At 37.8% G+C, this 20,413-nt stretch overlaps 1 protein-coding gene across 1 annotated transcript; it reads right to left on the bottom strand.

Annotated features, from left to right (window-relative positions):
• Positions 1 to 369: 369 nt before the first annotated feature.
• On the bottom strand, positions 370 to 20,161 carry LOC109076939 (calpain-2 catalytic subunit-like). The gene is made up of 21 exons (XM_042712466.1): positions 19,925 to 20,161; positions 17,249 to 17,318; positions 14,716 to 14,816; positions 14,349 to 14,482; positions 13,989 to 14,157; positions 9,279 to 9,362; positions 9,105 to 9,190; positions 8,952 to 9,026; positions 8,715 to 8,870; positions 8,454 to 8,628; positions 7,481 to 7,492; positions 4,773 to 4,981; positions 4,486 to 4,522; positions 4,274 to 4,339; positions 4,140 to 4,197; positions 3,748 to 3,812; positions 1,956 to 2,024; positions 1,699 to 1,777; positions 1,478 to 1,594; positions 1,104 to 1,162; positions 370 to 1,021 (listed from the first exon to the last, which is right to left on the bottom strand). Exons 1-21 carry the CDS (start codon positions 20,159 to 20,161, stop codon positions 998 to 1,000), a joined length of 2,082 nt encoding a protein of 693 aa, XP_042568400.1. The 3' UTR covers positions 370 to 997.
• Positions 20,162 to 20,413: the final 252 nt, after the last annotated feature.

Consider the following 20,413-nt stretch of genomic DNA (forward strand, 5'->3'; position numbering starts at 1 on the left):
CATTCCCTCTTATCTTGTATTCATGAAGACAAACAGCCCTTGAAACACAAAGTCATAAGACTAAACAATAATGAAAAAATATTAAAAAACAATAATATAATATAAGTGACTAATCAATTAATGAATCTATTGAAATGAGTATATAAATGGTTAAAATTATTATTATAAATGATTATGATTAAATGGAATAATAAAGCGATTAAATGATAAATGATTATAAATGAATGAATGAATGAATGAATGAAGAAAGTAAAACATAACAGAAATGTACGGTTGCTATCTTGTAGCAAAACAGTTTGCCTTTGAGGATCCTTACATTTTTTTTTTTGATTGATGGTTGATTGTGATATGTGAGGTTTGTAAATGCAAGAAAATGTAGAGCATGTTCTATCATCTCATCTGTAGAAAATATGGAAGAATGGAAAAAAAAACTTAAAGACTGCATCATCAAATTGGGAAGGAAATAGGATATTAAAGGTATTTCTCAGATGGAATATAAAGTATGGGATGGAAAAATATGGGATATAAAGGTAATTCTCAGATGGAAGTTGTTAAGGGATTAACGTTTGTTTTTTTTGCACAAAACTGGTCTTACTAGAAGAATATAAATTGAGATTAATGAAGCCATTAATACACACTCCAATATAGCGAGTGGCGATTATGATTCAATATTATATTAATTCATGATTTATTTTTTATGATAGAAACAATTTACCATGCTATTACTATGGTAACTATTTGTAAACGGGACATAAAATTATCCAAATTTGCAAATATAAAACAAGGTGATTTATTTGTCTTTATTATAGCAAATTTTTTCAGCAGATGAGTACCATAAATAAATGACATTTTGTGAGCAATTCCAAGTTTAGATAATACCCATATTTGGTTGATTTTACTCCGATGTTACTCTTGGGTATTTCAGGTCTGCAGCATCCTCTTCAGTTCAATTGCAGTAATTGAACTGATTTTTGATGCAGTTATGGTGAGTGGATTTTCAACTGAGGGCCAAGCAGAGCCACTGCAAAACACAAAACAACACATGATAGCACTAAATTGAAAAGATGCAACAATTTCAATCCACGTTCACACTTGTGCATCACCTGCAGGATATCCAGCTCCATTTTCCCGCTGTTCTTCTTATCCAGCGTTTTAAACATTTCTGTGTAGAGCACAGATGAAAATGTTACAGTAAACCAGGGATAGGCAACTTCGGTCCTGGAGGGCCACTGTCCTGCAGAGTTTACCTCCAACCCTAATTAAACACACCTGAACAAGGCAATCAGTGTTTTCGGGATTACTAGATAGATACAGGCCAGGTGAGTTTTTATGAGGGCTGAAGCTAAACTCTGCAGGATAGTGGCCCTCCAGGACCGGAGTTGCCTATCCCTGAAGTAAACCATTGTTATAATTCCTGTTTATAGTTTATTTATGGTAATTTTAAAAATTGAACTGGCTAATCTTCAGCAAAACTTACTGAAGAGCATTTCCAGGCGAATCAGGCAGCCAACAAAGCAATCAAAGTCAATGGCGTACTGCTGATTGGCATAACGTGAGATTATCACCTGAAGTACATCATTGTTCAGCTGGAATCCTGTGAAGAAAAGAAAATACATCCATTAATGCACTCTTTATTAGCACCACTTTTAGAAGAAATGAATGACAATATTGTCCTCAACTGAACCATAGACTCATTACCTGCTTCTTTCACAGCATCTCTCATCTCATGGGAACTCATAGTGCCTGAGTTGTCTGTATCATGCTTCTTAAAAACCTCCTGGCGAGGTATGACAGAAAATCCACATTAAGTATTTAACATCACTAAATACAATGACAAATTTATCTGAACTTTGGTGCCCACAAAGTTGTTGCTCTGTGGTAGGGATGCACAGTAGATCTGTACCATATTGTTTATCGGCTGATATTACAGATTTTTAAATAAATACATATTATACCAAATATTTCTGGATCTTTGTCCACAGTATGTGAAACTCCACAAGGCCGAGTTTGCCGCTGCCGTCTCTCTGGACTGAGGTCAAGGGTTATAACAGGGTCATGATGATTAATTTGGTTGCTGTGTTTGTACAAGAAAATACTTTGTTTAGAATATTAATTCACAATTAAAACATTCAGATAATCTGTGATTAAAATCCAAACTAGGGTTGCCTAAACCCTGGAGATATGTCAGATAACTGCAGGGGGTTGTGAGTTGATGAAAGGCTAATAATTAATTAAATGTAAAAATAAAATAAATATTTTAAAATTTAAGACAAAATAACAGTCAGTATTTTTATTATTTATTACTTGAGAAATATATAAAATGTATATATACACTCACCTAAAGGATTATTAGGAACACCTGTTCAATTTCTCATTAATGCAATTATCTAATCAACCAATCACATGGCAGTTGCTTCAATGCATTTAGGGGTGTGGTCCTGGTCAAGACAATCTCCTGAACTCCAAACTGAATGTCAGAATGGGAAAGAATGGTGATTTAAGCAATTTTGAGCGTGGCATGGTTGTTTGGTGCCAGACGGGCCGGTCTGAGTATTTCACACTCTGCTCAGTTACTGGGATTTTCACGCACAACCATTTCTAGGGTTTACAAAGAATGGTGTGTGAAAACCGGGGAAAAACATCGCCAGTATGTGGCAGTTCTGTGGGCGAAAATGCCTTGTTGATGCTAGAGGTCAGAGGAGAATGGGCCCGACTGATTCAAGCTGATAGAGAAGAGCAACTTTAACTGAATAAACCACTCGTTACAAACCGAGGTATGCAGCAAAGCATTTGTGAAGCCACAAAACACACACAACCTTGAGCCGGATGGGCTACAACAAATTTCACGAGCTCACCAAAATTGGACAGTTGAAGACTGGAAAAATGTGTGCCTGGTCTGATGAGTCTCGATTTCTGTTGAGACATTCAGATGGTAGAGTCAGAATTTGGCATAAACGGATGAGAACATGGATCCATCATGCCTTGTTACCACTGTGCAGGCTGGTGGTGGTGGTGGTGTATGGTAATGGGGGGGGATGTTTTCTTGGCACACTTTAGGCCCCTTAGTGCCAATTGGGCATCGTTTAAATACCACGGGCCTACCTGAGCAATGTTTCTGACCATGTCCATCCCTTTAGGACCACCATGTACCCATCCTCTGATGGCTACTTCCAGCAGGATAATGCACCATGTCACAAAGCTCGAATCATTTTTCACTCAAATTAGTTTTCTTGAACATGACAATGAGTTCACTGTACTAAAATGGCCCCCACAGTCACCAGATATCTCAACCAATAGAGCATCTTTGGGATGTGGTGGAACCGGGAGCTTCGTGCCCTGGATGTGCATCCCACAAATCTCCATCAACCTGCAAGATGCTATCCTATCAATATGGGCCAACATTTCTAAAGAATGCTTTCAGCACCTTGTTGAATCAATGCCACGTAGAATTAAGGCAGATCTGAAGGCGAAAGGGGGTCATACACAGTATTAGTATGGTGTTCCTAATAATCCTTTAGGTGAGTGTATATATATATTAAAATAAGATGCAAAATAAAAATAAAAATCCAACATCAAAGAACTGTGAACATGTGAACATATTTTTAAAATACTGAAATATTAACTCTCTATTAATAATGGAGATTTTTGAGTTATTGTTTATCTTTTAATTATGTCGGTATTTCAAGTAGTTGTTTAAAAGTTTTTGAATGTAGATTCCATTCATGTGTTCCAGTGAGGTAAGGATACATCTAGCAGACTGATAATGTTGTGACAGGTTTCCATACTAAATCCATCCGTCTTCACATCAGTCCCTGTGTGAAATACCACAAAACATTGTAAGAACAGAAAACAGAATTTCAATTTCAAGGCACTTTCTTTTCTTAATGTATGTGTTCCTGTGGCTCAGTGGTAGAGCATTGCGTTAGCAGCACAAAAGGTATTGGGTTGAATTCCCAGGGAACACACATACTGATAAAAATAAAAATTATAGCCTGAATGCACTGTAAGTTGCTTTGGATAAAAGCGTCTGCTAAATACATAAATGTAAATTTGTATATACATACATAACATATTATTTGTATATTTGTGTGTGTGTGAGAGCGAGAATAAAACTACTAAAACTAAGTTTATTTTCCTACGTGTCGAGGTAACAGTGTCCAGGATCTGCTTTAGTTCATACTCAGACGCCTCCGAGTCCTGCAGAGTGAAAAAAAAGATCATGTGTGATAATGCTAATGACTCAAAACTGAAAATGACCAACCATGTGACTTACATTTCCAGCAATCTGATTGAAAAGCTGCTTGAAATGTGGGTCCACATCACTCTCTGATATGTATTGCTGGGAAAGAAAAAAAAAAAACCCTTTTTAAATTATTATTATTATTTTTTTTTAAATTTTTTTTTATATGGTTATATATCTGAATTTACATAAACATCTTTCTTTTAAATAATAATACACACTATGTTTGTAAATAATAAATTCACCTTTTTCACATCTGCACTGATCTCTGTATCCATGGGGCTTCATGAACAAGAGTCAGAAACATCCATCATGCATTTGGGTGCAAATACAAGAATGTTTAGGGTACAGTTATGATTTATTGGCCTGACAATCAGATAGCAACAGATGTTTTAATGTAACTATCCACTCTAGGTACAACAGAATCTGTGCAACAGGATCCCCATGTGGACTAAAACTGGAACTATAGACCCTCAATGTTTTTTTTATGTATTTATTTTAAGTTAAAAATATTAAAACACTTGGGACAAACCTGGCAGCAGCCTCTTTCTCTGTGAACACGCGCAGTATGAAGCTTCCCTTGCGATGCGGCTCGAAAGTGGAGGGGATGATGATGTATTCACCCGGAGGCAGTTTGAAGCGCTCGCTTACCTCTCGCAGGTAGGTGAAGTTGATCCCTGCAACGGACGGCTGACGCAGCAGTACATCAGGACCGAGATGAATGTTATTGCGACCCCTGAACTGCAACACATACACAGATTGATGAAATGGCATCTGAAAACTTGCAAAGGTTGTTTTTAAATGTATTGTATGGAGCCCCCAAGGGGACACGGTGATGGAAAACATTTGCATTCCCCACAGAAACTTTGCACAAAGGTTTTCCAATAATTTTTCTTCAAACAATAAAAAAAAAAAAATTTTGCACATCTGATGGACAACAAAAACCTCAATGAGGGTGCTCAACTATTGTAATAAATAAAAAGAAAGAAAAGTTGGCACACCAAAGCTCAAAAAAATGCAAAAATGTTTTTTTTATTTTTTTTTTATGTTCTCACGACAGGTGACGTTTTGAGCCGAATGACACCTTATCAGACAAGAAAACATATAATGATGAGCCCTTAAAGGATTAGTTCATTTCCAGAATAAAAATTTCCTGATAATTTACTCACCTCCATATCATCCAAGATATTCATGTCTTTTTGTCTTCAGTTGCAAAGAAATTAAGGATTTTTCGAGGAAAACATTCCAGGATTTTTCTCTGTATAATGGACTTTAATGGTGCCCAATGGGTATACATTTTTATTTAATTTTTTTAGAAAATGACCAATCGTTTCCTAATCCTATTCCTCGAATGGGATTGTGTAGAGCCCTTTGAAGCTGCATTGAAATGGCAGTTTGGACCTTCAGCCCATTTGGTGCTTTGTCCCCTATCTCCACACTGTGAAGGCTTTGTTTGACTGGCAAAGAGATAAAATGATAAACTCTCAGGCAAGAAAATACATACCTTAAAAGTGAAAACATAAAATACCAAGAACAAATCACAACAATCTAACAAACACCTGACTAGAAAAAAAAAATGGTAACACTTTACAATAACGTTCATTTTTTAAACATTAGTTAATGTATTAACTAACATAAACTAACCATGAGCAATACATTTGTTACTGTATTTACTAATCTTCGCTAACGTTAATAAAAAACACAGATGTTCATTGTTAGCTCACAGTGCATTAACTAATGTTAACAAGATTTTAATAATGTATTAGTAAATGTTGAAATTAACATTAACAAAGATTAATAAACACTGTATAAGTGCAGTTCATTAGTAATGTAGTTAACTAATGAACCTTATTGTAAAGTGTTACTGAAAAAATCAAACATAAACATGCAAATATAATCAGCATCAATGCAGAAATGCATGAATATCAAACTCTTCAGTAAGACCATTAGGTGAGTATAAATCCAAAAGTATATATAGAGAGGTACTTTGACAGCTTTGATGCAAATATATTGTATTGTGGAAACCAAATGCTTACATCTAACAAAATGTTGTGCTACAGGACTTTTAGGCTCTGTATTTTCAATCTGTATTTTGAGAGGTCTGCTAGTTTTACCCCACGTAACAGAGTCCACAGAGGCAGCATGTACTCATAAAATGTGTTGGCTGAGAAACAGATAAATCAGCCCTGACCAGCATATTATGCAAGTTTTGAGGTCTTTTAAAGCCTTAAAGACCAAACAACTGTTTTTTCCTGTATTCTCTACTAAAGATGTTGAAGCGATAATTCAGAAACATTTGTACATTGTTGAAATTGATCCTATTTTGCAAATGATTTTCGCTAAACTACCTCAGGTGGTCTTTAAGAGATCAAACTTACGTAATATGCTGGTCAGAGCTGATTTATGTTTCTCAGCCAACATTTTTTTTTTATTTTTTTTTTTTTGAGTAATATTCCTTCAGAAACTAAAAGTGTGGAGGTTGTCAACAATCCAATTTTACTTACAAAAACACATATTTTAAGCATCCCTGTACAGGAAAATCTTTTAATATCAGAGGAACAATTTCTTGGAAGACCTCTAATGTTATTTATATGCTTTGCTGCCTGTGTGGACCTTGTTATGTGGGTAAAAGTCGTGGCCTAATGGTTAGAGAGTCGGACTTGCAATCCAAGGGTTGTGAGTTCGATTCTCGGGCCGGCAGGAATTGTAGGTGGGTGGAGTGAATGAACAGCGCTCTCAACACCCTCAATACCACAACTGAGGTGCCCTTGAGCAAGGCACCGAACCCCCAACTGCTCCCCGGGCGCCGCAGCATAAATGGCTGCCCACTGCTCCGGGTGTGTGTTCACGGTGTGTGTGTGTTCACTGCTGTGTGCGTGCACTTTGGATGGGTTAAAAGCAGAGCACGAATTCCGAGTATGGGTCACCATACTTGGCTGTATGTCACGTCACTTTCACTTTCACTTTCAAAAGTAGCAGACAACTCAAATTGCGGAACATCGATGTGCCATTTGGCTGCATGACCCTAGAAGCCCAGTAGCACAAAAGTTTGTTAGATTTAACATTTGGTTTCCACACTACAATATATTGGCATTGAAGGGGATGACATCAATATTTTTTCTTACCAATTAATTTATTATTATTATTATTATTATTATTATTGTACTTTTTTTTTTTTTTTTTTTGTATTGTTTATGTATTACTTATTTTATTTGGTGATGTTTAAGTTGTCTTATGTACCTCATTTGGAACCTGAAAAACACCAAAAAATATATACATTATTCAATGTTCATATATAATTTATAATCATCACAAAAATTTTAAATAGTTGTAAAGTTGATAGATATGTCAAAGGAAAGGTTTTTTAAAAAACAGTTGCATTCTGGAAGTAAAATCACATTAATTTTCTCCACATGATTTGTATTTTTATTATTATTATTATTATTATTTCAAGACAGATAAACTATGAGATCAGAGGCTATTAATCAATATTTTAATTTAATTTTTATTTTAGGAAATAATTTTTAGAACTAAATATGGATGATTACACTAATCAAAGAATTACACTAATGATTCTTAAAAAAATGTTGTGTATTGTTGTTATTCTTGTTGGAGGTTGTTTTTTTTCATGATGCTTTATTGACTTTATTTATTTTAAGCGTTGGAGAAATTGGAGAAAATAGGAAATAGGAAAAACATCTCTGGAACTAAGACTGCTAAAAATATGGTTTCAAGGTTGGTGGTACTGCTGGTTGTGAAGTTGTTTGTGGTGTTGATGGTAACGTTGTCTCCAGGACTAACAGTATTACTGTCACCATTATGTGTATTGTCTTTGTTTTCTCCAGACTCCGGTTCCCATGATCCCTTACTGAGGAACCAATCACACATTCACACCTGTTTTACATCAGTCACACTATAAAGATTGCACCCATCCACATTGCTGATTATTGTATCACCAGTAATGGGTTTTTGTGTTCTCCATGTTCCCTTGCCTTGCTTGTTTTTGACCTTGGACTGTTTTTGATCGTCTGCTGCCTGCCCTAACCATTGCCTGATTATTGGATTACTCTTAAATCTGTTCTGGATTATACCCGTTTGCCTTGTTTTTGACCCTGCCTGTTTTGACCACTCTTTAAATAAAGCTGCCTTTGGATCCTCATCTCTGTTGTTACGCCTCCCACAGTATAATTACTAAATGTACATAACCATTTACCTTATAGATATTACAGCCAATGGCGTTCAGGTCTCGTCCAAACCGCTTGTCTTTACGAACATCTTTCTGCATCAGACCCACTAGGATCGTGCAGCCGTCCTCTCCATCAAGAGGATCATCATCTTGTTCCTCCAGCTTGATCACAAACTGAGGGTTTGAGCAGAATGTTGCTGGAGAGGATGAACCAAACATTCAGACCGTGGATCAAACTACAACTTTTAGTTTCAAGAGCATTGTGTTTGTTTTTTTTTTTTTGATTGGTTGTTCCTGCAGCCCCCTGCGGTGGATCCCACCTTCCAGTCACCTTCAAACTGGTTGTAGTTCCAACGGCTCACAGCTTTGCTTGAAAGAGTGTCTGGAGTCAGATTACAGATCTCCAACTTCGAGAAGTGCTGTATGTAGTCCGAATACGCCATCCTGACAGGATGAGGAAGATTTGTCATTATTCGTCAACATATTTGTTATGTTGTTGAGGGTTACATGCTCAAGTTCTCTTACCAGAACTCTCCATCTTCAGCTGAATGAACCAGTTTAGCTTTCTCCTCTGGTTTCACACTGTTCCACTCTTTGGAACTGAAAAAGCATTGGAAATATTTGACAGGACTCTCAGGACTGATGTTGAAGGAGTAAGATCTGTTTAAGGAAACTCACTTGTCACTCCAAGGGCCCGACCACTCCACCCTACCCCACGGGTTCCTGATACGCACCAGCTGAACCTGACGGCCGTAGGAATGAACCTGTAGGTAAAATAAGGTGACAGTCATTAGAGCTCTTTTGAGTTTTTCCTATAAAATCCATATTTTTGTGTCAGTGCTGGTTTCTGACCTCCTCTGCACCTGTGATGGAGTAGGCATGACCCTTCACCAGCTTCAGATTCGTCACCGGCTCTGTCTCATGTGAACTGGTATTCTGCTCAATCATTATAATATATGATTAGTATAATAACATGAGGTAACACTTTACTTGAAGAACTGTGCATTAGACTGACATGACACCTTCATAATCATGACATGACACATGTCACGGTTATGAAGGAGGAGATTTATGCATGTTTATGACAACTGTCATTAAGTTAATTTAGAAAAAAGTTTGGAGCATTTATTTGTTCGTTAAATGTAAGTTTTTCTTTTTTTAAAGTAACGACTTGAAAGGAGTGAAATTATTTCCTTATGAAATTAATTCCTTGTAAAGCCAATAAACTCAGGAACACAAAACAGATGCCATGCCGCACGCAAAACCATAAAACAATAAAACTGATCAGGAGAAGAAATCTTCTAAGAGAGCAAACAACATCTATCTCCTTGCTCATTTACGACTGGGACCTGATGGGCTTGCAGATGTAGGGTCAAAAATTATCAAAGACTTCTGTTTTCCTGTCCCAAACTATCTTGAGTAACAAAAGGGCCATTTGGCATTCCTGAAGGGCACAGAATTGCTGATATCGATCAAGGCCTGTAGGCCAACATGTTTATACATCGGGGGTCTGCTAATTGTCACACCTTTTGGGTGAAGCTGTAGTCTGCTGATTGGTCAGTTTGAATGTCTCACATTTGGGTTTCAGTCACATGGTCAAAGGAAAGGGATAAAAGAAGACTGTAAATGTTGCTCTGGCTCTTTCTCTTTGCTGACTCTTTCCTTTGCTGGAGCTCTCTTCTCAGGGCTCTGCCCTCTGCCCTCTCTCCCTCTTTTTTCCCTCTCTCTCTATCTTCCCCTCTCTCCTTTCTTTCTCAGGTAATATTTTACATACATGTTAGGTACATTTAACTATATGTTTTACTACCATCATCTATTTTGTAAACCAATTCAAGTTTAACATTACAAAATATTGTTATTAAACCATTTCAATTATTAATTATGTTGCTAAAAACCAAAAATTCTTTTTTACGGATTTTTTACAACCTTAAATACAATGCACCTTCATAATCATGACATGAAACATAAAAGGCCTAAGGATTGAGGTTTTCTGCAATTTTTGGCAGGCGAAGCCGGCCTTCACAAGATGGACCAAAATCGCAGCGACTACTTGCCTCACAGGAGACTGCTAAATATATCTATAGAAAGCTTTAAATTACTACTTTAAAAAAACTAAATCAAGTCAAAGTGTCAAAACCAAAAAGTCGTTTTACGGATTTTTACAATCAGGGCCATTTTATGATTAATTGAAATAGATTTCTTACATACAGCTCCTTTAAATATGCATTTCTCTCTAAAGGCGTGTCCAATTAGGAGATGGCGGTATTTATTGTTATATAACTCAAATATCTCCTTACATTCGACACATTCATGGTAGGCTAATTACTTTTGCTGGGGCTTTGCGGCATGCTTTTGCCTTTTGCGTGTGTTTTGCACTGCACATGACCAATTGACTCACTGTTAACCATGGTAATCAAATCAAAACTCTTACAAAATGCAGCTTTTCGAAGCATTGAGAACTTTTAGTAACTCCCTATGCTCCAACTTCTCCCTGATGCTCTGCATGTATGTGTTGTGTATTGCATAGGCGATGTAGCCTATAATATTTATAATATAATCAATATAACAATATTTCATACAGTAGCCTATGTGTGCTCTGCACATATATGGACTCAATAAAAGGAGATTAGCTAAATGAGCCCGAGTCCGACCCGAGCCCGATCTGTAAAAAAAAAAATGGGACCCGATGGGATTGCAGACCTCTAGCAAGGATTCAATTGCAGGACGATTGGATTTTATTAATGGAAAAAATAAAACAAAAGCAAACACAAAGTACCCCGAGGGGGAAAAACCAGACAGGCAGGCCAGGCACAAGGCACTACACAGCAAGGCATGGCAGGATCAGCAACAAGGAGTTGAATGATAAGTTACATGGGTGAGGGGGGAAACAGGCAGGCAGGCAGGAGGAGAATAAATAGGGAGACAAATGAGGAGGGTAACTAGGGAGACACAGGTGGAGCAACTGAAACAATAATGAGGTGAACTGAACAACTGAAAAAACATGATGTGCAGGGACAGAGAATAGACAGCATAGCACATGGCACCAACAAACAACACAACAAGCTATGTGCTCAACAAAAGACACAGTGACCTCTGGTGGCTGTCTAAGGCACACCAGCTGAATACCATGACAATTTCAATGTCTTTAGCTTCAAGGGACTGCTTTACCCGCTTTTGCAGTTTTGCTGTGTGATTGTCGTGTATTGATACAGTAAGCTTGTTGTGTGATTGTTGGAGGGAAGAAACTGCATGTTGCTGAACGAGGTTCTGATAAACATTTGCATTCACCATGCCATGTAGCTGCATAACTTCAAATAGGACTAAACACTGACCTTAAAAATGAGGAAATTGTAGTTTGTTCTCTAATTTTGACTTCCACTGTATATACTGAGAAATTATAAACACATTTGTCCTATGTGTTATAAAAACAAGATTCCATTTAACTTCACTTTCATTCAGGAAGGAAGGGTAGAGTTTCGGTCACTTTAAAATTTATTGTAACAATGATGCCTCCCTCCCAGATGCACTGAATGACTTCTAGGCACATTTCGAGGCACAGAATGACACCATTGCAAGGAAGTTCATCGCCCCTCCCGACAATCAGATACTGTGTTTCTTCCTGATGTGAGGAAGACTCTGAGCAGAGTTAACCCACGAAAAGCTGTGGGACCAGACAACATTCCGGGCAAAGTGCTCAGAGGATGTGCAGACCAGCTGGCTGATGTCTTCACTGACATCTTTAACACATCCATGCACAGCACCATCGTCGCTGCGTGTCTCAAGGCTAACACCATTGTCCCTGTGCTGAAGAAGTCCACAGTGTCCAGCCTCAATGACTACTGACCCGTTGCACTCACACCTACCATCATGAAGTGCTTTGAGAGGCTTGTCACGAAGAACATCAAGAACCTGCTGCCCCACACTCGGGAACCCACTACAGTTTGCTTACCACCCAAAACGCTCAACAGATGATGCCATCACAACCTCCCTACATCTAGCTTTTCACTCACCTGGATAAAAAAAAAAGACACATGTCAGAATGCTGTTCATAGACTTCAGCTCAGCATTCAATACAATCATTCCTCAGACCCTGATTGAAAAGCTCCCTCTGTAACTGGATCCTGGACTTCCTGTCAGAGAGACCTCAGACAGCCTGGATCAGAAACAGCTTCTCCAGCACCATTACAATGAGCATTGGAGCTCCCCTAGGCTGCGTGCTTAGTCCATTGCTGTTGACTTTGCTGACCCACAACTGTGCAGCAATGCACAGGTCGAACCACATCATCAAGTTTGCTGACATGACCATGGTGGGTCTTATAAGCAAAGGCGACGAATCAGCTTACAGAGTCTGTCCCTGAACCTGTCCCTGAACGTGGACAGAACTAAAGAGATGGTTGTTGACTTTTGGAGATCACATACCAACCATTCTCTGCTGAACATCGACAGCTCCTCTGTGGAGATCGAAAAGAGCACCAAATTCCTTGGTGTTCATCTGATGGAGAACCTCACCTGGTCTCTCAACACCAGCTCTATAGAAAAGAAACCTCAGCAGCATCTTAAGCAGCATCTCCCACCCCCAATCCTCACCACATTTTACAGAGGGACTGTGGAGAGTAATCCGAGCACCTACATCACTACCTCTTTTGGAAATTGCACCATCACAGATCGCAAGTCCCTGCAGCGGATCGTAAGGACAGCCGAAAAGATCATTGGAGTCTGTGTCCCCTCTATCACAGGCATTTACACCACTCGCTGCATTTGAAAAGCGATTACGATTACTAGCGACCCCACACACCACACACACCCCTCACACCAGCTCTTCACGCTTCTGCCATCCGGAAGACGGTACAGAGGCATTCGGGCCATCATGGTCAGATTGTGGGGATATTCTTCCCTCGTGTCATCAGACTTCTCAACTCCATGTGAACTATACATATAGTAATGTCCCAGGCTGTTGCACTGTTTCATTCAGGCATGCACATACACACTTTATGTAGTCTGTACTTTGTTTTTAATGTTTGTTTTAATGTTTTTGTAGTTAATGTTGTCTTGTGTAGCACCATGGTCCTGGAGAAACGCTGTTTCGTTTCAATGTGTACAAGCTGTATAGAGCTGAAATGACAATAAAGCCTCTCTGACTCTGAGAAATAAATCACATTTAAAATATACTATTTAGTTATTTTAAATCTGTCATGTCCCAGCCTGTGTTCCCTGTTTGTACTCTTGTTTTGAAATTTATTTCCCCATTGTTTCTGTGCTCTCTTCCTTTGTTCTGTGTCCCTATTGGTCTTTGCAAATTCTTTAAAAGAAAATATCTCCCTTTGCACTGAACTTTGAGTGTCGCAACTTTGCAGACGTTTTTTATGCTCTAACAGCAACATTACACACTAAAGTTAAAAAAGTGAAATCATAATCAACCACCCCTTTAACAAGACCACAGATCCACTAAAAAGATTGATCCAAATACTAAAGAATTTTAACCCTATTTCTTTTCTTTCCTTGGAGAAATATAAGTTCAAAATGATGTTAAAAGAAAGTCAATAGAAGTGGAATGGGACTCACAACAATGGAGCTGCCCAGTAATGATCCCAGCATCAGTGCTTTCTGCATGAGCTTAAACAGGTGTGGAGGAGCTGTATTCAGGTCATAGTTCTCAGCGATGCCCCCTGTGAAATCTTCAAAACCCTCAGTGGACCAACCTCCCGCCAGAGCTTCATATGAGCCATTTAACCTTCAAAGTACAGTGGAAATCAGCACCACTGCTTGGTATATCACGGATAGGTGACATGTTATATGAACATTGTGTGTTTTGTGGTTTGGCACAGTGTTTACCAACCGTTTCAGATGACTCTGTATCTTATGGTTCATAAACATAGTTCAGGTAAATAGTAGCAGGTAATTTGTGAATAGACACACACTTACTTTGCATACGCCTTTTCCATCAGAGCACTCCAGAACTCAGAGCCCTCGGCTGAATGAACAAACAGCAGCTTCCCAAATCTGGTAGGCAGCCGGTCATCAATGACAACATCCACCCATTGACCGTACTGCCAGAACTGAAGAGATGAGAACAACAACAATCAGTCTGACATTATCCCTTTAATTTATGATTTGAATAATAAGGTTATAAATACTCAAACAAGGTCCAAAAGTCTGAGAACACTAGTAACAACAATTGAAAATAACTCAATTTTGCATTTTAGATCTGTTATAAATAATGAATTTTGAATAATTATACATTGTAACTTTTTTTTTTATTTAAAAATAAATAATTAAATAAATAAATGACTAAATAAATAAATAAAACATTGTGTCTTTTTTTTACTACACGTTCCAGAATTTCTTTTTCCAGAGTCAAAGATGCAATAGCCGCCAACAACCAACAGTCACCTGCAAATGTATCAAATGTCATTAGATTCTTCTGCGTTAAGCTCATTATTTTATGCAAATTTACTTCTAGTGCACTTATAGTTACAGTCTTCCAGGATCAACCTGGGCTTCAGTGCTCAGCTCAAGAAGCATCCTGGAACTGAGCCCATGTTTCTTGCTCAGTGGTGATGGTTGGGGCAATTGTGGTCTAATGGTTAAAGAGTTGGACCCAAATATCGTGGGTTCCAGTGGTGAAAATGCTACAGTTGTCCAAGACTCTTAAGTAGATGTTATAGAGAAAGCGACAGAACAGAGAAAACCAGGTGCAAGAAACAAGAGCAAACACACGAGGTGCAAGAAACAAGTACCACGAGACTGTTGCAGATGCAGAAAGTGCCATGAGCCACGCCAATGCCCAGCCGTTGGAGCAGTATGTCATAAGTGCGGCAAAAGTAACCACTTTTCCAAGGCAGTCATTCGCAACAATAGCAGGGCAAAGACTGATACAAATTCCATGTACATTGGCACATTAGCACACTCAAGTGCATGTGATGGAACACATAAAAGACAGTGTGTGGTAAACAACAGCCACCATCTGAGGTGTAGAAATAAGATCCCTGGTCCAGTTAAGCCACAGACTACATCAACGGTGTTAGAAGCATTCGGGGAAAGATGCTCCACACTAAAAGGCGTCGTGTCACTGAAATGCAAGACCGACAAAACCACAGCCACATTACAGTTCTATGTATCCTATCAATCAGACATACCTATCTTGGGCAGAGCAGCATGTGTGAAAAGGATTGAGCTGCTTGCAAAAAAGTTTGCGTCATCCAAACAAGAGATGGTCAAGGTGTATCCAACTCTTCAATGGGCTAGGTGATACATGTTGAACCGACAGTCACACCTGTGATCCATGGATTCAGAAATATTCCAGTGTCTGTTAATGACAAGCTGAAAGAAACACTTAAATATCTTTAGTATTATTTCCCCTATAACTGAGCCCACAGAGTGGGTAAACAGCCTCGTTATCACAGAAAAGAAGAACGGTACACTGAGTGTATGCTTGTACCTTCATGACCTGAACAAAGCTATAAAAAGATGTGTGTAGTAACCTCGCTGGAAAGTCTATCTTCACCATTCTCGACGAGAAAGATGGTTACTGGCAGAATAAGTTGGATAAACAGTCCTCAAAACTTTGCACTTTCAACTCACCATGGGGCACATATCATTTTCTGAGACTCCCATTCGGCATAAAGTCAGCAAGTGAGGTGTTTCAGCAGAAAAACTCTGAGACTTTTGGTGGCATACAAGGAGTACACAACATTGCTGATGACATGATCATTGCTGCCTCATCAGAGCAGTAGCATGAGAACATCATACAGAAACAGCTGTGCAAGGCCCCTACAACTACAAAAGTATGACCTGAACATTGCATATATACAAGGCAAGCACGTGCATATAGCTGATGCACTATCCCGTGCAACCGTAAGTAGAGAGGCTGATGATGGCGGAGACCTCTATGATGAGAAAGTTGCAAGATCTGTGTGAAAAGGTAGAGGCTGGCTGGCCACAGAAAAGATGAAGCGTGAACAGCAACCTACACAGCTACTGGCCTATGCGACATAAAAGCAGCATGCAGATTGGCATTGTGATGGTAGGAGACAAGATAATCATACCTCACAGCTTAAAAACAGTCATCTTAGAGAAGCTACAAATAGCTCATCAAGATATCCAGAGAACAAAGGCCAAAGCAAGAAAATCCCTCTACTGGCCTTGAATGGCACGACACATTGAGATGATGGTGGAGAAATGTGCACTGTTCCAACAACTCCAGCCACAACTTCAAAAAGAGCCACTCATCACACAGAATGTTCCAGAACTACCATGGATGAAGGTTGGACTGAATATCTTCAAGCTAATAATTATTTTTCACGTGCGTTGCCGGTGATTTCAGAGAACCAAATATTTCAATAAATCGCTCAAGCATTTAAGTAGCACCGAAATAAGGCACCAAAATCTGCATTCTGATCTGGTTCTAGTACTGTACACACCAGTTACATAGGGTTTCGGTACCCAACCCTATTTATGAGACAGTTGTTGTGAGATATCATTGTTGATTTCAAATCTGAAATTTAATTGTAAGCTTGGTGAACAGCTTAAGAGAATGTGATATTTCCCCATTTAAAGAGATAGGAGCTGCCCTTGCATACCGGAGAGGCGTTTCAAAGATGGCCACCAATTGAAATGAATTAAAGAAACTTTGGTAAAAAGAAGCACAAGGTTCACGGTTTCACAGTGTGTTTATTAAACATAGGAATAATAAGACACTTTCAAATATCAACACTAGAACACAACATATTTGATATAATTTCTGATATAGTGATTATATTTGTCATATTTGTCTGTGTTAACACCTGAACAACACCTTTATGATTGAAAGGCTCTTTTCTCACCTAAAGCTCCCTGGCAGATGTCTGTCCGCTCGGCGCCATCCACAATGAACTGAGGTTTTGAGCAGAGTTCCTTTAAAAAGGGACAATGTGAGTATAGTAATGGTAAAACTGAATAGGTTTAATAGGTTTTATTTGTTCTTCACAAACAGCACATGTAAAAATGTATCAACATATATCAAAAAGTATCAACACAAGATCATCCTCACACCTAAAGAGAAACCTGAGCTGCTGTCACTGATAGTGAGCATATCATGCACACACATATGCAAACGCATACGCATAATGTATCTCTGATAAATTGATTTCTTTAATTTACTTTTCTTAATTTTAGGGCTGCCAATCGATTTATGTTTTTAATTTGAATGAATTACATGATGTGGCGATTAATTTATTTAATTAATAGCAAATTAAATTTGGCCCTGAATATACCCCCAAAAGATAATTTAAACCTATTATTGTGTTAAATGAGAAAAGTGTCAAGTAGGCATTTCAAAAAGCAGCTTTAGAAATGAACATTTTGATCAACATAAAATGTACACATTTACTTTCTGACATAAAAGATGGAACTTAAAAGAAGATCATTTGAGAAACAGTAGGCCTATTTTTTTGTCATACACTTTTGAAATTATGATTATTTATAATTGAATAATTGAATAATTTAATCAATTATTAATATGATTAATCATTTTTGGGCAAACAATCCCATAATTTTTTTAATGAAACAATACTCTACGGAAATAAGAAATTAAAACTGCCAGTAGGTGGCAGTAAATGTCTTTATGAGTAAATAATTGAGTCATTCATTTATTTATTTGATTTGTTCAAATGGCCGAAATGAAATAAATGGCTCACTTTATGAATGGGCCATTGCATCATTGGTTCACATGATTCGTTGAAAAGGTGGATTCATTTCGAAATGAAGTAGGCTTGCAGCTGCTCAGAAATGCACATTTCTGCTGTGGCTTTAGAAGTAATATTGTCGTTTAGCAAAAACAGACAATATTGCGATTAAAATATAACACAATACTTTTACTTTTGCACTCGTGCTGTTCGGGAAAAACAGCACTCATGTGATTGTACTCGCTGATGGTGTGTTAACGCAAGTGAAAGTGATGGTGACGTATTCCATACTGGAATTTGCGCTCACCGCTCTTTTACGTCTAACCATTATTTTGCTCACTCCCTCTCATAGTTTATAGTTTATTTACCTCTTCACAACTTAAATAATTAGTCAACCTTATGCTGTTCTAAAGCCATATTAGACTTTTTTTATTCAGATCACAAAAGAAGGCATGCTTGCACTTGTCTATTTAATGAATTGTAACCTTCTTCAATCTTTTTACAAAAAGGATTCTAATCAAATGTTCCATATTCCAAGTGTTCTTAAGGCATACGGTAGGATTTGCCAAGAAACAAATCGAAAATGTTATTTTTTTATTAAGCGAAAATCTCCAGTCATCGCATTCATGCCCTTGTATGAGTAGGCAGCAGTTTGTGCCAGTGGGAAAAGCACACAAACGAGTCATTTTGAAACATCAAGACAAACAAAATCATGAGATGAAACACAATACTCTTTCTCTGAGGTTAATATCCATTCTGAGACAGTCAAGATTATACAGCCTAGAAATCTACAGCCTCTATAATCAGTAAAAGCTGTTATTCACTTCAGTTTTTCTTGATCTTAGGACTTTCCGTTAATCAATGATGTCTGCACTGCACAATCAATCTCTTATTTACATTGCATCTACACGTTGTCATAATGAGAGGACCCCCAATACAGTAAAACTGCACATTTTAGAGTGGCCTTTTACTGTGGCCAGCCTAAGGCACACCTGTGCAATAATCATGCTGTCTAATCATTATCTTGATTATCTCGGCAAAGGAGAAGTGCTCATTAACACAGATTTAGACAGATTTGTAAACAATATTTGAGAGAAATAGACCTTTTGTGTACATAGAAAAAGTCTTGGATCTTTGAGTTCAGCTCATGAAAAATGGGGGCAAAAACAAAAGAGTTGTGTTTATAATTTTTTTTCAGTGTATTTAATGAAACGTGATTTTCTTGATTAGAGAGTAAAAGTTGTAGGTCTCTTTACACCACTTTGGGTCTATTAAAATTTTAGGGCAGAAATAAAATTTTCAATTGTAACATTTCTAAAATGATTTTATTTAATAGTTTTATTAATCACTGAAATGCCTACCACTGTTCCTTGTGAATGAAAATGTCAAAACTCACCATGAAGACTTAATCGATTTCAAATAGAATAAAATAGAATAAATATACTACAAAAATAGATAATTTAAAATAATTTTCATAGGCTAACATCTAATTTAACTGCTGTTATTTGAGAAAAATATTGTTTTTGATATGGTTATTGATTAATATTGAATTAACTTTAATACATTCTTTTTTTATCATATTGGCTCTACATCAGGTAAAAATTGATTCTATAAAAAAGTCATGCATGACAAAAACTATTTGAAAAGTACTGTTTTAAATTTATTATTTTACAGTATATTCATATTTAATATTGATATTACTATTTTATATTGAATTAAACTCACTGCTTCTTAATTAAAAGTAATTTTAAGGGTCTTAGTATTTACCTAAACTCCATCTGTGTGGAAGAAAGCAAACACACACACACACACACACACACACATACACTGCAGTACCTTAGGTCTCTTCCACTCCACTCCTATGGTCTTGGGGGACTGCTGCCCGAGTTTATTGTATCCCAGAGAGTTGGATTCAGCAGGGAAGGTTGGGTCACAGAACAGGGTTCCTTTCGCCAGACACTCCTGCTTCAGGCTCTGGTAGTCCTGCTTGTTGAAAGGAATCGCCTTCTTGTTTGTTCCCACTACTTCTCCTCTGTCCAGCCTCCTAGAAAGAACTTTTGCAATGTTAGACATGCTGCCCTGTAGTTACGCTCAAGTTTCTCTAAAGCTTGTGTAGTGTGTGTGTTTGTGTAAGATTGATGCAGGTTTTAAAGTGAGAGCTGCTGTATGGTATAAAGCAGTGAGGGGTGGAGTTACACCCACCTGTCAGCGCACAGGGGCAGGTGTTGCTTTTACACTGGTTTAACATATAACTCTGAGGTGCAAAATTAATACACAATCCTCTAAAGGACATTGTACTAGATACAATTATATATAAGCAATCTC

This window comes from Cyprinus carpio, chromosome A22 (assembly GCF_018340385.1).
Source record: "Cyprinus carpio isolate SPL01 chromosome A22, ASM1834038v1, whole genome shotgun sequence".
In the NCBI taxonomy this organism is placed as follows: Eukaryota; Metazoa; Chordata; class Actinopteri; order Cypriniformes; family Cyprinidae; genus Cyprinus; species Cyprinus carpio.

Excerpts from the sequence above, each read along its gene's own strand:
- LOC109076939 (XM_042712466.1), bottom strand. The coding sequence starts at position 20,161 with ATGTCTAACATTGCAAAAGTTCTTTCTAGGAGGCTGGACAGAGGAGAA. Across the intron at positions 4,340-4,485 it reads TCAGTGCAGATGTGAAAAAG|CAATACATATCAGAGAGTGA; the intron begins GTGAATTTATTA and ends TTTCTTTCCCAG. Across the intron at positions 1,778-1,955 it reads CAAAGATCCAGAAATATTTG|GAGGTTTTTAAGAAGCATGA; the intron begins GTATAATATGTA and ends ATACCTCGCCAG.